General features: G+C 34.0%; 1 protein-coding gene across 4 annotated transcripts; it reads left to right on the top strand.

The window, feature by feature from the left end:
- The first annotated feature begins 531 nt into the window (after positions 1-531).
- On the top strand, positions 532-16,246 carry LOC118037430 (AP-1 complex subunit gamma-2). Of its 4 annotated transcripts, none has more exons than XM_035043398.2 (18): positions 532-827; positions 951-1,253; positions 1,386-1,527; positions 4,310-4,483; positions 4,743-4,922; positions 5,995-6,149; positions 7,281-7,371; positions 8,313-8,476; positions 9,267-9,321; positions 10,090-10,212; positions 10,349-10,444; positions 12,305-12,432; positions 12,719-12,823; positions 12,936-13,192; positions 13,917-14,162; positions 14,259-14,434; positions 14,567-14,671; positions 15,247-15,721. In XM_035043398.2, exons 1-18 carry the CDS (start codon positions 796-798, stop codon positions 15,343-15,345), a joined length of 2,631 nt encoding a protein of 876 aa, XP_034899289.1. In that variant the 5' UTR covers positions 532-795; the 3' UTR covers positions 15,346-15,721. The 4 variants fall into 4 exon arrangements, with proteins under 4 accessions (XP_034899289.1, XP_073261354.1, XP_034899288.1 ...); XM_073405253.1 differs by lacking the exon at positions 15,247-15,721 and adding an exon at positions 15,762-16,246 and having other exon boundaries at positions 533-827; positions 12,936-13,159; XM_035043397.2 differs by lacking the exon at positions 15,247-15,721 and adding an exon at positions 15,762-16,246 and having other exon boundaries at positions 533-827.
- Positions 16,247-16,919: the final 673 nt, after the last annotated feature.

The following is a 16,919-nucleotide window of genomic DNA, read 5'->3' as shown; positions in this document are numbered from 1 at the left end:
AAACCCTGGTTCGGTCTGACGGGTGGACCCAAGACCCAACCAACCAGGGACTAGAACTGGGCTAGGTTTAAGAAAAAATAAAAAAAGAAAAACCCGACTGACCCGGCAAAACCCGGTTGTAACCCATTGATTTTTATTTTTTTTTACTAAAATAATAATGTTTTGATTTAAAATTTTTTTTTGATCTTATTAAACTGATGACTTGATCAAAAATCTGGAATTTAGATTAAATTGGGCCGAGGTTAAAACCTATGAGATAAAGGCTTGTTTGTCTATGCAATTTCAACTACAAAAGTCATTGTTTTTTTTTTTTTTTTATATATAAAAATTCAAATTGTAGCACGCTACATTCAGATTCAGAAAAAACCAATGAATATTTTAGAAAAGAAAACAACGAACAAGATATAAAAGACTAAATTATAGTTTTAAGAATAAAGCACCAAGCTGTAATCATGTTCAAAGGCCAAGGACTAAATAAAATATTTACTCTTCCTATTTTTTCTATTTTTTTTTTCCTTTCACAGAGACAAAATACGAACACCAACACTACTAGCATTCTTTTTACAAGTGAAAAAAATAATTAATTAATTAAAAAAACGCACACATTCTGTCTCTCTCAGATCCAAATCTCTCCTCTCCTTCTTCTCTTCTCTTAGATCTCTAAATTTATCTATCCGGATCTTGATCAAAGTATTCGGATTCTCTCGATCAAGTCCCCGGGTCATTGATCGAGAGTTAACTTTCATTCTCGGATCTGATTTAGCTCTCAGGAAATTCTCGGAACCGGACCCAATCATGAATCCCTTCTCCTCTGGTACGCGTCTAAGGTGAGTACAATTTCTATACTTTTCCTCATTTGCTTCATGAAATCCTCCGACCTGTTTGGCAGCTGGAACTATTCAATTCTGGTTTAGTTTAAGCAAGAACTGGATGATTTTTTGAAATGAAAGGGACATGATTCGGGCAATACGGGCATGCAAAACGGCGGCGGAGGAAAGGGCTGTTGTAAGGAAAGAATGTGCTGCAATTCGCACGTCGATGAATGAAAACGATCAAGATTATAGGCACCGGAATCTGGCAAAGCTTATGTTTATTCATATGCTCGGCTATCCAACACATTTTGGTCAAATGGAGTGCTTAAAGTTGATTGCGTCCGCCGGATTCCCGGAGAAGAGAATCGGATATCTTGGCCTCATGTTGCTTCTTGATGAAAGACAAGAAGTTCTAATGCTTGTTACCAACTCGCTAAAACAGTATCCGATTTTGCAAGCTATATTTTATCTGTTTCTGTTGTTTATGATATTTTGGGAATTGCTGGATGAGCTAAATTAATGAGGAAAGGCAAAACATTCATGTCTGTTTTAGTTGCCTTAACTTATATGCAGAGATCTTAATCATTCGAACCAGTATATCGTGGGACTAGCACTTTGTGCTTTGGGAAATATTTGTTCAGCAGAAATGGCTCGTGATCTTGCACCGGAAGTGGAAAGATTACTGCAATTTCGGGATCCGAATGTTCGGAAAAAAGTGAGTTGCTTTTTTGAATAAATTTTAAGTTTCTTGGCAGCAGAAAGAATGTGGTTTCCATGGTTAGTAGATAATTTTTTCCATGAATTATTGTTTATATGTTTTGGTTCCAATAGTTAAAGGGTGGAAAGTTGAAAGTTTGCGAAGGTTTAGTCTAGAAAAGCTTTCGATCCTCCCTAATGAGATGATGACCGAGTAAATCAAATGTATATGTAGCGAAGGAATGAAAGCATGTGTTTTAGTGTCTGCTTTTGGATTGACGAGGCATATAACATGAATAAAAGTTAGAGTTCTCAAGTCATAAGTTTACCGACTTAGAACTAAGCTGTAGAGAAATTTATAGAAAACTTCAGTATTTTATTAAAAATTTGAATAGTCTGAAAAGTTCTAAAAAAAAACTAGACATCCCTATTTATATTAGTTTTAGACCTAAAATTCAACAAAGGATTCCTAATTAAAACTAAAATCTTTTATTGAATTCCTAATTGAAACTTACCTAACTAATAGGATCCATCTAGCATTAGGATTCCTAACTAATAAAATACTAATTAAATTGAAAGTTCTAATCTAAATAGGAAAAATAATCCAAATACAACAAGGTAAATAAAGAAATCTCACATAGTAACTTCCAAATCTTATTTGTAAACCTTCCCGATTTCTAATCATCATGAAATTTTAACCCATATAAAATAGGGCCTTTAAAATCTTATGTTAAAATTTCAGCTCGATCTAACGATTGAATTAAAAGCTATGCTTTATTTACCAAATTGTGTCTTGGACTTTCTTTAACTCCTCAAAACCTAAAAAATTTAATCATTAATGAAATAATGCAATAATATTATTAGGCCAAGAATATTGAAGAAATTTCCCTACGTTAATCTCCTCTATTTCTGAAAAACTTGCCCTTAATTTACCATCAAAAATTGAACTCTTCTACTCCAAAGGAATAGATACTTAGAATATAACATTGTCACCAATGTATTCACGAGATAACTTGTACCAAATATCCTAAATCTTTTTGAATCCAGGTCAAAACTTCTCAAGATTTAAAAAATTAACCTCGCATAAACTGTCTTTTGAGATGATGACAACTTTAGTTGACGTGTTTGGTCATTAGTTGATTTGATAATTTTAGAATATTGATCCAACATAGTTAAACTTGGTTTGGATGACACATCCATACTCAAGTCCTCTTTGATGTCAACTTCAGCCTCTTGAGCAATTTCAACAACTTGATCTGGCTTTTTTTTTTTTTAGTGCTTTAAGACCTTGAGAATCATTGCTTGATACCAAGGAGCTTTTTTGATCTTTTTTTCACCATTAGTAGATGAAACATTGACAAGTAGAGTAGTATTTGTCGCAATGTTGTTGTTATCACTAAAGTGACATTGAAACTGCCTACTTTAAAGATAAGACACCTCTTCCATATTTTTCTTTCTTTCTCTTTTAGAAGGTTGAACAAATATAATAACAATCTAATTCTTTATCTACTCAATATAAAATCTCTTCATAATCATCTTGTATCTTTAAAATTAATGATTGTCTCAAATCTTGCCAAGATTGAATTAAAGACATATCAATACAAGTTCTAAAGTCTAGAAATTCAAACCATAATTCTCTTAACACCATAAAAATGTTTGCATGTGACAAGTCCTACCTTGATAAGGAACCTTGTTGAAATAAAAGTAAGCTTTCAATTTTGCCAACCACTTAATAAATCTTTTCTTTGAAAATCTTCCATCATAAAATGGAATCTCATCATATTCAAGAATAGATCTGGGTTTTGGCCGGCCTCAAGGTAAGTCTCCAAGCAAGGTCTTTTCCTCTTCACGATCCCTGTTTCCATTACCTATTAGCTGAGTTAGATTTGCTATGGCTTGCTCCAAATGATCTGTTCTTTGTTCCTCAGCTAGCACAAAACAATGTAGTTTCTATTCTTGAGCCCGCATGGCGCCTCAAAGGGTCTCAACTCCTGCATCAAGGAGTGGGTTGCTACCGTCTTTGTTCATCAAAGAGGCCAACCTGCTCCGATACCAATTGACGAGGTGCAAAGTGTGGGTAAAAGCTAGGATTCTTAAGCCCTAAAGCTATATAGACTTAAGCAATAAAGAAATTTAGAGAAACCTCTCTAGTATTTTATTAAAAATCTGAATAGTCTGAAATGTTCGTAAAATAAACTAGACATCCTTATTTATATTAGTTCTAGATCTAAAATCCTTTATAGGAAATGATTTCTTATTAAAACTTATCTAACTAATAGAATTCATCGAGCATTAGGACACCTAACTAGTAAAATACTAGTTAAATTGAAAGTCCTAATCTAAATAGGAAAAAGAATCCAAATTCAACAAGATAAATAAAAAAGTCCCGCATAGTAATTTCCGAATCTTATATAAAAGCTTTCTTGATTTCCGATCATCATGAATTTGTAACCCAATATGAAATAGGGCTTTCAAAATCTTTTGTCAAAATTTTAGCTCTATCCAACGGTTGGATTAAAAGTTATGCTTAATTTACCAAACTATGTCTTGGACTTTTCAAACTCCTCAAAACCTTAACCATTAATGAAATAATGCAATAAACATTATTAGGCTGGTAGTATTGAAAAATTCCTCCACATCATTCTAATTGCTTAATTACATGTGGTATTTTGGAGGTAGATAGTTGAGCAACGTTCTCCTAAATTGCTCTAAATTTGATGCTTGTCTCTCATTCGGCTTCATTGATTTGTGGCTTTATTTTGCTTTCTTCTAATTTTTACTGCACTTTTGCTCAAACATAGGCAGCATTATGCACTATACGGATTATAAAGAAAGTCCCAGATCTGTCAGAAAATTTCATAAATCCTGCAGCTGCCTTGCTTAAAGAGAAGCATCATGGAGTCTTAATAACGGGAATTCAACTTTGTACAGATCTATGTAAAGTCAGTCCAGAAGCCCTTGAGTTTTTGAGAAAGGTATTTATCGTGGCTTGTATGATCTGTAGAGAGTATTAGGAAACAAACATACTGACTAACACTACAATGGTATATTGCTGAGCTTTTTATTTGGCATGAATGAAATAAACTCTTCAATATGCATACATCAACCTAGCTCTTTATATAAATGCTTATAGTATAGAGATAATGTTTCGGGAGAATTGAATTTTGAAGGTAAATTTATGGTCACTATGGTTTTTATTCTTTAACTATGACAAGTTATAAATCATTCTTGTAGAAGCACACAGATGGGTTGGTCAAAACATTAAGGGATGCTGTGAACAGTCCATACACACCAGAATATGACATTTCTGGCATTGCGGACCCTTTCCTCCATATCAGATTGCTTAAGCTTTTGCGTGTGTTAGGACAAGGAGATGCTGATGCTAGTGATGCTATGAATGACATACTTGCGCAGGTGAGTTTCCATTTTGCATTTTGTATCAGTCTTCTTATTTGTTCTATTATTGTTCAAGAAATGCTGGTTCATAAGCAATGTGTCAATTGTTGATGGCTCGGATCACTTCTGTTGAGTTGAATTAGAGATCAGGGAAGGATAGAGATGGTATGAGTCTGATCAACATGATAACCTTTTGTTTTACTTTCAGTGCTTTTTTTCTATGGTAAAGCTTATGGATTTAAGTAGAATTAAACCAAGTCTCTGTACGCTACAAAGTTCCTCGTGCATATTTGAATTCTAACATTATGAAGAAATTAAGTGGCAGGTGGAAGAAAATGGGATCTTTTGCGTTGATAATAGAGTGAGACTTGCTTTGTAGAGTGTATGGGTAGAATTATTACTAATGGAGGTCCATCTTGTTTCCCCTAATTTCTATATTGCTCAGGTTTTCTTTTTGGTCTTATGATGATTGGTGATTGGTGGTGTCTATTGATGAGTGGTGTCCCTTGATGATGGATGAAAATCATTAAAGAGGGCAGGTTGGTTTGAACTCCCTTGATGATAGTGAATTTGAAGTCAGTTTGCCTAACCAATAATTAATTTTTCATTGCCAATAACAACTGAATGAAGGAGGTAGCTAAGCTCAACCACTTTGGATGCTCAAGTCAAGCTTAGATAGAATTAATATTTTTGGTACCAGTGGGTTTAATATTTATTGTCCATTTAGAAGTAGGATTCTGTAAAGTGCTGGCCAGTTGCCTGCCTCCCCTAAACCCTTCTGTTGTCTTGTTTGACAGCTTGAGTAATCTAATTGGATAGAATTCTATTAACTGGGCTAAACTGTGTTTGTGTAAAAATATTTGGTCAATGATTGATAGTAAACTGACCAACATGTGAAGCTGAATGCCTTCTCAACCTGTTTCACTGATCCATACATTCTAGCTTGTCAACTTGTTAACACCCTGTACATGGTTATAAATACTCATGGTTATAAATGCGCACAGTTCCCTTAAACTGTTTTATCTTTGGGAAATTTGCTTCATAAATTGACAACATTTTAATTGTTCTTGTTTGGTTGATGTCTCCTTAGGTGGCAACAAAAACAGAGTCAAACAAAAATGCTGGAAATGCTATTCTATATGAATGTGTTGAAACCATCATGAGCATTGAAGATAATGGTGGCTTACGAGTGCTTGCTATTAATATCCTAGGAAGATTCTTGTCTAACCGCGACAATAACATCAGGTTTTGTTTTGTAAGACTATAACACGGATATGATTTCATGGCCTGTCGTTTCATTCCTTTTCATGCTGTTTCTTAATAAACTAATTGCATTAAATATTGTTGGGCATATGTTTTATGATATATTCTCTTGATTCAATTAGAATTGATCTGCCATTTACATGTGATTTTCTTTTTCCTCCGATGTTCTGTTGAATATATTGATTTATAGGAAATGATTTGGCAAGTTCCTATATGATGATTATCCATATGATTTACAAAATATAAGATGATTGCTTTATAGAGAGTGAGGCGTGCTGATTAACAGAAACCTTTGGCATGTTTATATGCTCTGTGATCATCATCATTGTCTACTAAATAAATATAGGTAGTTGCTTGTTAAAGGGTGACTTTAGGTGCTGATGCACTTGCTCGAGCCTGTGGACTATGGACAATCATTATCCTGATATTCTCATACAAATTTGGGACATTATTTCTTTTTAAAGCAGTGAAATAATAAAACATACACAACTCAGGACAACTGCTTGTTTTTTTTTTTTGTTTTTTTGTTCTCTAGTTTTTCAATTTTCTAGCATTGTTTTTTAAATTATTTTCTAAATATTTCTATTTGGAAGACAAGTTCTGAACATAGAATGTAAAAACTCTAGTTTTCCAATTTTCCAAAAAATTGTTTTTAAAAATTATATTACTAGAATTTTCTCTTTGTAAGACAAATTCTGCCAACTTGTGGCTTACATTTTTTTTTCTTTTTTAGCATCTTGCTATTTAGAAGTGAAGGAATTGAGTCTCTTATTTTGTATTTCAGAAAATTGAGTAATAGGTCAATACATTTTCTATACTTTAATGGAAAAATGAAAATAGGAAAGGCAGTCGGTAACAGAAAAATGTTTTTATACAATTATAATACACGCATGCATAATGTTATTTTATCTTTCAATTTATGGATATAAAACCAGACACATGCTCTGTTATTGCTCCGGCATGCTTCATCTAGATAATAGTAGTTGTCATGCTTCATCTAGATAATAGTAGTTCAGTGTATGTATTTAATTGTTATTTTAAAATAAATAAACTTGATTTGCTTTATTTTCCTTGTTTTACTAAATATAAAACCGAATTCCATTCTTGTTTCAGATATGTTGCATTAAACATGCTGATGAAGGCTATTACTGTAGATGCTCAAGCTGTACAAAGGCATCGGGCAACAATCTTGGAATGTGTAAAGGTATGGGGTTGCACCACCTTGATCTCTTTTTATGTTTGAACAACTGGTAGTTATAGAGAAAGTTACATAAATCATATCTTCTATTATACTCGCTAAATATTATTTTCCTTATCTAAAAACCATTATGAGTGGATATGTTTATAAAATTCCAAAACTACCATTTGAATTTGAATTTATTAAAAAATTTGGGCTGTATCTTTTTGCATCAACAAATTTTTCACCTCTGGACCCTAATTCTTTTTTCAATTGCATGTTCTATTACAAGGTATTGTAAGTGTTATAATATTCTCAAATACCTAGAATTGATCTGCATAGAATGAAGATAGGTTAACTTGAAAGGGGATTAGGCTTCTTACCATATACTGGCTTAGCATAGGCCATGAATGGAATATGCTGGTTATGGTTAATAATAAGGATTATTAATGCTAGAGTATAACTTTCCAAACAAACTTGAATGGGTGTCGTGGATCTGGGTTTGGATATCATTTCTTTTCTTATTGTGGGATGTATAAGTAACTCAACTCAATAAGCCTTAATCTAAAAAATATGGGTTTGGTTACATGGGTTCTCTATCTTATGGTTTTGATTTGAAAAGATAAGAAGATAGTTTTATCATTTAGGACCAGACAAAAGCTATTGCATCTGAGACTACAACTAATCTATCGGAGACTATTATTCTGCTTTTTCAACATTGTTAAATCCCTTTCTTTAACATCAACTCTGTTTTCTTCTTTTATATGACTGTTATTCATTTTTTCTGCTTATCCATGTTACTTGTGTTTGGTAATAAGCAAATGGTAAGTAAAATATTTCAGTTGATCTGTTGAAGCTGAACTCAATGCATTACTTTTGTGCTTCATTCTTAATGCTATTTACAAAATGAATAAGGATTGCAAATCAGAAGCTTGTGATTTGGCTTTTTTTTTTTTTTTTTTTTTCAGGATTCAGATGCTTCAATCCAGAAAAGGGCCCTTGAACTTGTTTACGTTCTGGTGAATGAGACCAATGTAAAGCCTTTAACAAAAGAGCTAATTGATTATCTGGAAGTAAGCGATCAAGAATTCAAGGGGGAGCTTACTGCCAAAATTTGTTCCATCATTGAAAAGTAAGTTGGGCAGTTCTTGAACTAAGATATGCAATTCTTTACCCTGATTATTGGATTTATTAGATTCTTCTTTTCTTGCATGTGCTGGGTTTTTTTTTGTATGAATGTAGCTCCTAGTTCCACCATTTCTTGCCTGACTAAAAGAAGAAATTTATACTGGCTTGAATTTGGACTTGCTTTGAATCGATAATGCTTCTTGGTTCTATCTTCTAGAGATAGCAAGTGACTTGAAACAATGCTTCCTAGCCTTCATTTGAAGCTATATATATCTCTATTGCTTTGGGTGCACTTTTTTAATCTGATTGGAAGCAAAATAATTTCATTGAAAAGTAAATTGGGGGTATGTCCAATCTAAGTAAATAAAGGAAAAAAAAAGAGATATAACTAATGAAACATAAAAATCAACACGCTCTATGATACCATCCCCTTAGGTCAGCATCTTTCCTCCTGGGATGCAAACCTTATATTGGGCTGCGTCCCTGTCACACTCAAACTATCATGGGACTATAGCATAAAATGGGATTGCTGGATCTGAATCTTTAATCTAAACAGCAATGTATTGATGTTTCACTGTTCTGCAATCATCCCTGACAAATTTGTTGATTCACTTACTTGTGCCATGCCATGCTGCACAAGTTTTGTTTTCCCCTCCCCTTCAAATGCAGGATTGTAGAGTTAGTTATATAGTTATATGTTCAGTAGTATAGAGTGGGATTCATAAATCATGATCATTTAGAACTACCTTTTCTGCTATGTTTCATCAATTTACTTTTTCTTTTTTATGCTTTAGGTTCTCCCCTGAAAAAAATTGGTACATTGATCAGATGCTCAAAGTTCTTAACAAGGTAAAAATGTTAAATGTCAAGTCTATCACTGCATTTTTGGCTGTTAGTTTGAACCTTGTTTGGGACATTTCAATATTGTTATTGTCATAATTTTTTTTAAGAGCTTTCTATTATCACCATATGAGGTGGCTAGATGAATATTTTCATGTTTGGTATTATAACACTATGAAAGCACATGTTCTATCAGCTTAAGCCACATCTTTTCCCACAGCCACCACCCGTGTTCCTGTCTTGTAGCCATCCTCTTGAGACATTTTCAGCTTGGCTGATTGTCTTTGCTTCACTTCTTTATTGTACTCTAGTCATAGTACATTGTTGCTGCTTATACCATTGCTTTTTTAATGTGAATGATGGTATCTGATTGGAAGATTGGGTTGATCTTGTTACTGTTTTTGTGTCATCTATGATCAGGCGTTTATAATCTCTCATACTTGACCCACTCCCCTTGCTTGGTTTGTTCCATTGAATTCATTGTGGAGCTTCCTTCAGCCATGACTATGCAGTGTGTTGTTCACCAGTAAATCTAGATAGTTAAAGCTTGCAAAATGAAGTTGTTTTGATAAATATATGGAATTGTTTTTATTTATTTAATTTTTTTTTTCTGAAAACTAAAACATGGTCAAAGATGAGACCTGAAAGAATTAATCGAGTATATGAAAGATCAATTCAAAGCGCATGAATCTGTAATTGTTAATTTGAGCTTTCCAGGTCTTAAGTAACAATATCTTTTACATATCAGTTTTCTGATCTTAATATTGTGCTTAGTAGGCTGGAAACTTTGTAAAAGATGAAGTATGGCATGCCCTTATTGCTGTGATCAGCAGTGCTTCTGACCTTCATGGATATACAGTCAGGGCATTATACAAAGCTTTCCAAACATCTTCTGAACAGGTATTCAAAGTTTCTTTTGATAAAAGTGGATGTTTTGTTTGACAGCCCATGAGTTTCAGCATTTAATCTTGCATGTTGTACTTGTCTCGTAAAGGAAATGTCATTTCAATCCACTTTGAAATTTTTTCTCCACCAGGAAAGCCTTGTTCGCGTTGCAGTTTGGTGCATTGGAGAATATGGTGACATGTTGGTCAATAATGTCGGAATGCTTGACATAGAGGATCCCATAACTGTAAGCATTTTGTTACACACACTGCTGGTTATGCACTCAAGTAATCTTCATTCTACCTCATTGAATTTGATGGGTATTGTTATTACCTAATTAGAACACATGGTAACAATAATAGGAACTTCTGATAAAAATTACTCGACACGTCAATATTTCTATACTACTCAAAACAAGAAATTTAATTTATTTTTTTATGACCAGCTTGTAGAATATGAAAAAAATCTACAAGTTAAATATGGATTTTTTTTTTTAAAATGAATCAAAATTCTGTGTATGATAAGATATGCTAAATATCTTTGTGTTATGTAATGCGATGTCCACATGACTTGGAAGATTAAGATATGCGATGCTGATGAAGCAAACTTCTGTGGCTTTGCCACAATGGAAGTATTTATGGATCTGTTTTTTTGAGTCCTTTATGTATGATGTATAATCTCTAGTGGAATGTAATACAAATGATACGAACTCCATGATCACGCGGTCACGTAATCTACAACGAAGATTGATGACACCTAGAAAGCTAAAAAATATATTTGAAGATAGAAGCTCGACACAACGATTACTTGAACCGAGACATTGAGACTATTGAAATAAAACTCCCACCCAAAGATTTTAAGGAATCACGAATGAGAAGTACAAGGAATGACGCTACGAAGACAATTATTCTTTGATAAGTCGATTTCTTGTTCATTAAAGAACCAAAGTGTGAGAATCCTCTCAAACACACACAATTCATTCATCAAATTTTGGAACCAAGAGTATTTTTTTTTTTACATCCTTTTAAAATGGGTATTTATAGTTTTACCAAAATAACCTAAATCTAAAGAGCTAATGGTCTGCACATAAACCAATTAAAAATACGAAAGTCTAATGATATGCTTAGAATTAAGAAGGCTGCCAACTTTGTGTCCAGATCAAAGAAAAAACATGTGTTTGCTGCCATTAATCATCAAAGCACAGCTTAAGAAAATCTTGTGTTTGCTGCCCCATTGCTGCATAATATCCCTATATCATTAGAAAGAGAATCCATTTCATATAAAATGTCTACAAGTCAAAAGGAACCAGATAACAGAGCCTGTACAGCAGTTTCTGGTCTGTGTTGTGTTGCTGTTTTGAACTCTGATTGACCTGAAACTTTAATGCAATGTAGAACAATATGTCTGTAAAATCCTGATCAAATTTCAGCTCAATCCAATGGTTGGATTGAGAGTTATGATTATTGCCGTAAAACTGGACAGTTCAAAACATTACGGCAGAATTTGAATCTGATTGTTCTTCCATTACACAGATTGTATCAACAAATATGTTGCTATTATTCTAAAGTTTGGAAAAATATATGTATAATTTCTGGAGGAAACTAATACAAATTTGCTGCTATTATACCTAAGTGTTGGTAAAATATGTTTTAGCAGCTGAAAGCAGTCACATAAGAATTGTCTCTCCCCTTTACTTTCCCTTGCATTTAGTGAATGCATAAGTTCCACGTAGGAATATAGAAATGAATCAGCTCTTGATAATATCATTTACTTAATGTGAACAAGGATATTTATTAACAGTTTATCTAACCCAACTAATTTGTTATAAGTAAATTGAACCAGTTCTCTATGATGTTTGGTAATAAAAGTTGAATGGTTGGACTTATTAGGTTGCCAATGGGATGTTCTCTCTGTTTTGCTTGCAAAAAGCTTGACGAGTTCAGCTTGTCAGTTTGATCCAACAGAGGTGGGGGGCGGGATTAACTATCATTTGTGTGCACCACACAAACACAAAATATCTGTTGTTTTGTGGATGGTAGTTATTGTTGTTGGTTGTCTCTGCCTGTCTTGTTTAATGGCCTGCTAAGTTTAGTTTTTTTCTGAGCAGGTTACAGAGTCTGACACTGTGGATGTTGTCAAGATTGCTATAAAACATCATGCCTTGGACCTTACTACTAAAGCAATGGCTCTAATAGCTCTCTTAAAGCTTTCTTCTCGTTTCCCATCTTGTTCTGAGTATGTTTTTCTCAGTTTCTAAGTTAATGTTGCACCTTTCCTTCCCTGCAATTTTATTAGGCTTCTCTCCTAGAGGCATTGCTTGTTTTTAAGCAGCAGAAAAGAATGAGGTTCTGGCTGTCAGTTTGAGTCTGTTATTATTGCCAGTCATTGTTTCTATACAACCAATTTTGCAATTCCTTTTTATTTCTTCATACAACAAGAAAATGTAGTAGTTATTTTGGATAATATTTATGGGAAGATCTCGAATTTAATTATGCAGAAATGTTGTTTGAATAATTTCTAGGAGGATCAAAGATATAATTGTTCAACATAAAGGCAGCTTTGTACTTGAATTGCAGCAAAGATCCCTTGAATTTAATTCCATTATTGAGAAGCATCAGAATATAAGGTATGAAGTTAAAATTTCTGTTATTTTACCTCGTTAACCTAGTAAAGTTTCCCCATAGCTGCATCAATTTCATTGATTAGGAAACTAATTACTACCGTATGAGTTTGTGCAGATCCGCGTTGGTTGAAAGGATGCCAATTTTGGATGACGGTACTTTCAGTACAAGGAGAGCTGGTTCGTTGCCAGCAGCTGCTTCAACTTCCAGTGGGGCTTCCCTTAATCTTCCAAATGGTGTTGCGAAGCCCTCTGCAGCTCCTCTTGTGGATTTACTTGATCTTTCAGATGATCTTCCAGCACCCAGCTCTTCTGGTGGTGATTTTCTTCAGGATCTTCTAGGTATTGATTTGTCTCCAGCTCCAACACAGTCAGGTTAGTTTGCAAGCTGCGAGGCATGACTTGCTTATGCACATCTTTGGAACAGTATTTATAGTGTAGAAGAACCTGCAATATGTCTTCTTGCAAATCATCCTCACAAGCTGAAAGGTCTGATTGCATTATCATTGCTCATTTTGCTGTCATTGTTGTTGGAGTTTGGAACCATCTATGATAACCTTCGCAGACATTAGCTAAATTAAATTGAGTTTCTGTTGGCTGAATCTATGTTGTCCCAGAACTGTGATAATTGAACAAGCACCTCCAACTTTTAGACTCTAAAATCTAGCGGGGATTCTATCATTTTGATAGCATGTTATTGGGTGTGGAGCTTGGCATAAAAAGTGTAGGCCTTAACAATTTTGTGGGAATGGACTAAAGTTTTGCAGGCTGTTCCCTAGCAAGTGTTATTTGGGGTGTATGACCACCTAATCTCTTCAACTTTTCTAGAACATGAAAGCATTAAAGCAAAACTTGATGGTACAAGGCTTCTATCCTATCAGTTTGTGTCACCATTCTTCACCCAAACAAAAAAACACCCATGCTCTATCATGCTTAATAATTTTTTTCGTTGGACTAGTACTTGTTTGGACGTTCCTTTGTTGAGTGAAGAGCTTAATTTGAAGCTATGCTGTTTCAGCGTTCTGTTGCTGATTGTGCATTTTGTCTGCTGTCAATCACTTGTCTAGTCTTAACTATAAGTTCTGTTTGCATTTCTTAGGCATAGGCCAGATTCAGAAAGCTGGCACAGATGTTCTACTGGATCTTTTGTCAATTGGAACCCCTGTACAAAGCAGCTCACCTACAACTGACATTTTATCATCCAGTCAAAATGGCAAATCACCAATTGCCACACTAGATGCTCTCTCATCACCCTCTTCACTCTCTGCACAAGCAACATCTTCTGCTAGAGCTGTTCCAATGATGGATTTACTGGATGGCTTTGGTCCCAGCCCACTGAAGCCTGGTAAAGTTGTCCACCTTGAATTTTTGTTTTGCTGCTTGGTTGGTGTCCCAGTTGTTGCTCTCCTAATTGTTGATTTGCCTTTCTTTTTATGAACAGAGGATAATGGTTCAGTTTATCCACCTTTGGTCGCATTTCAGAGCAGCTCTTTGAGAATAACATTCAACTTTTCAAAGCAACCAGGAAACCCGCAAACAACATTAATCCAGGCAACTTTCATAAACTTGACACCTAATGTCTTCACAGATTTTATTTTCCAGGCAGCAGTTCCAAAGGTAAATCCTGATGTATTTCAGTCAGCTAGTTTTCTTCTTTTCCTTTACCATATGCTTTACCACAATATCATCTTTTTCTTGGCGAACTTGGTGTTATGATATTTCTCTTTTGCTTTTGTTGTCCATTTACAGTTTCTTCAACTGCACTTGGACCCAGCTAGCAGCAATATTCTACCTGCAAGTGGTAATGGATCCATCACGCAAAATTTGAGAGTTACTAACAGCCAACATGGGAAGGTATTTCTCATACATTGCCATCTAAAATTGCACGCGCTTCAGTTTCTGGATTTCATTGCATCATATGATTGAGTTATGGTATTGCTATGTAATATTCTCAAACACTCCCTTTGTCCCACTGAGTGTCCTTTAGGACTTGTTATTTTAATCAGTATTTATTTTTAAAATTTAGTTTCAATGGGTAAAATGAGAAATAAAATATAAATTCTAACTAATGTTTTACAGGTCAAACTAAAATAGAAATCTGGTCACTTATAAGTAGGAGTATGACTTTCAGATAAAAGCAACAAATTTTGTTTGTGTACTGCAGAAATTTATGTCAATTGATGTGGTTAACTACTTCAAATCTGGGTTAGTTTTGAGTTAAGCGAATATTCTCTAAAACACAAGTACTTCCTGGCCCACCTAGATGTTTCTTATGGAGCCATTGTCCAGCCTTGTAACTGAATCAGCTTTCATTGAACTAGTAGCTCCTATTGGATTGTGATTTTATGAATGAGGATTCAACGAGCGTACTTGAATTCCTTTGATGTATCATTTTGAACTGCTGTCAATTTGAGTAGCTGAAGTTGCAGGAGAACACCATTCCTGCCCCATTAATCTCTAGCGAAGTTCATTCCAGCTATACAAAATCTATCTCAACTGAGACAGCATTTTATGATGGTGACCTCTGAGATGACATTGGAGATCTCTCTTTGGTTGGCTGGTTAACAAGCTTGGTTTTTGCTCTAGGCTTTTATTTATTCTTCCCTTTCTCCAGTAATGCTCAAGTTTTGGTGCTATGGCAATTGAAATGTCCATTTAGTTACTGTATTTGTAGCTTGGGAACAAGCCTATCCAGTAAACGTTAGTTCAAGCAGACAGAGCACAATGCTTTATTTAGAAGCTTGATATGTGAGCGGAGTTTACTGGAATATTAAATGATGTTTCTGAATTCTCAACAAAAGTTTATTCAAGCTTCTTGGGATTAGGGACAACTGCTATATTGGTCCATTTTGTTTGCCTGAATCATGTCTCACATTTCATTTTATTTACATATTCTTATGTTATTGATGATATTAGATCGTTATGAAAATCATGTTGTTTTCAGAAATCCCTCGTGATGCGCGCGAGGATGTCATACAAGTTTGACAACAAAGTTACGTTGGAGGAAGGACAGATCAACAATTTCCCTAAGGATTTGGCAAGTTAGTCGAACTAGAAAAATGCCGACGATGCCCGTTTACAGGCTCCTATTTTTTTGTCCACTGAGAAGCTCCTTCCCACTGTTTGTAGTGATAGTCAAAATCCTTCTTTTGTATTCATCTATATGGATGGAATCTGGCTAATAGCAGTTGGAATGGGATTTTGCTCGAGTGTGAAATATGTCCATCGTCTCATACAATTTTCTGTGTTTTAGGTGAAAATATTTCTGTATGAGAATTGAATTAAATTTTGGCTTCGAGGTGCATAGAGAAGGGAATTCGTACTATATTGGAGTTGGTAACTTGAGTTTCTCCTGTAATTCAACTTGTTTCCAGTCTTGTTTATCAAGATCAAAGTTGTCAATATTATTTGCATACGTTTTCTTCTGTAGATGATCATACTTCGCTGTGTTTATTAATGCTTGCAACAGATCTCGATATCTTTTGATCTGAACTATGCAAGTCATCCAAGCGCTTTATTGAACTCTTTGGCTTGGCTGCTCAGTGATACATTGTTTGTTTTATTAACGTTCATCAAAGAAACTGGAGACAAAACTGAAGTGCATTCCAATAGATACGTTCATTTGTCCATTCCTTCAATAATAATAATAATAATAATAATAATAATAATGAAATTGAGCTTTTTATTAATTTATTATAATCCATGTTGTGGGTTTATCAAGTAATTTTGGGTAAACTTGAGTTATTTTATTAGTTATTTTTTTTAATTAATGTTTTTTTTTTTTTTAATTTTATTATTCAACATTAGATTGATTAGAAAAATAAGCTTTTTAAGTTTTTTTTTATTTGTTTTATATGATATTATCTTAATCTTATAACACGAAATATAAATTTGACATGTTCATTTAAGTTAATTTTAATTATTTTATAGTTTTTTTATTGATTTTTTTATTTTAAATGGGTTTCATGATTGTTTTTTAGTTGATTTTTATTAGGTTATCCTGATCTTACGATTTGAGTAGCAAGTTTGACATGGGTCGACTCGGTTTAAATTTCTTGAATTCATTGTTAATTGATTTTTTTTTTTTAATTTTACTATCTAA

The sequence above is a fragment of the Populus alba genome, chromosome 16 (genome assembly GCF_005239225.2).
Source record: "Populus alba chromosome 16, ASM523922v2, whole genome shotgun sequence".
NCBI lineage: Eukaryota > Viridiplantae > Streptophyta > Magnoliopsida > Malpighiales > Salicaceae > Populus > Populus alba.
The sequence above is the reverse complement of the archived record's forward strand: the minus strand, read 5'-3'. Positions and strand labels throughout refer to the sequence as shown.

Bases quoted from the DNA above. Each gene is read 5' to 3' on its own strand.
- LOC118037430 (XM_035043397.2), top strand. From the start codon at position 796: ATGAATCCCTTCTCCTCTGGTACGCGTCTAAG. The intron at 10,213-10,348 runs GTATTCAAAGTT...TTTCTCCACCAG, and splicing joins TCCAAACATCTTCTGAACAG to GAAAGCCTTGTTCGCGTTGC. The intron at 14,672-15,761 runs GTATTTCTCATA...TGTTGTTTTCAG, and splicing joins CTAACAGCCAACATGGGAAG to AAATCCCTCGTGATGCGCGC.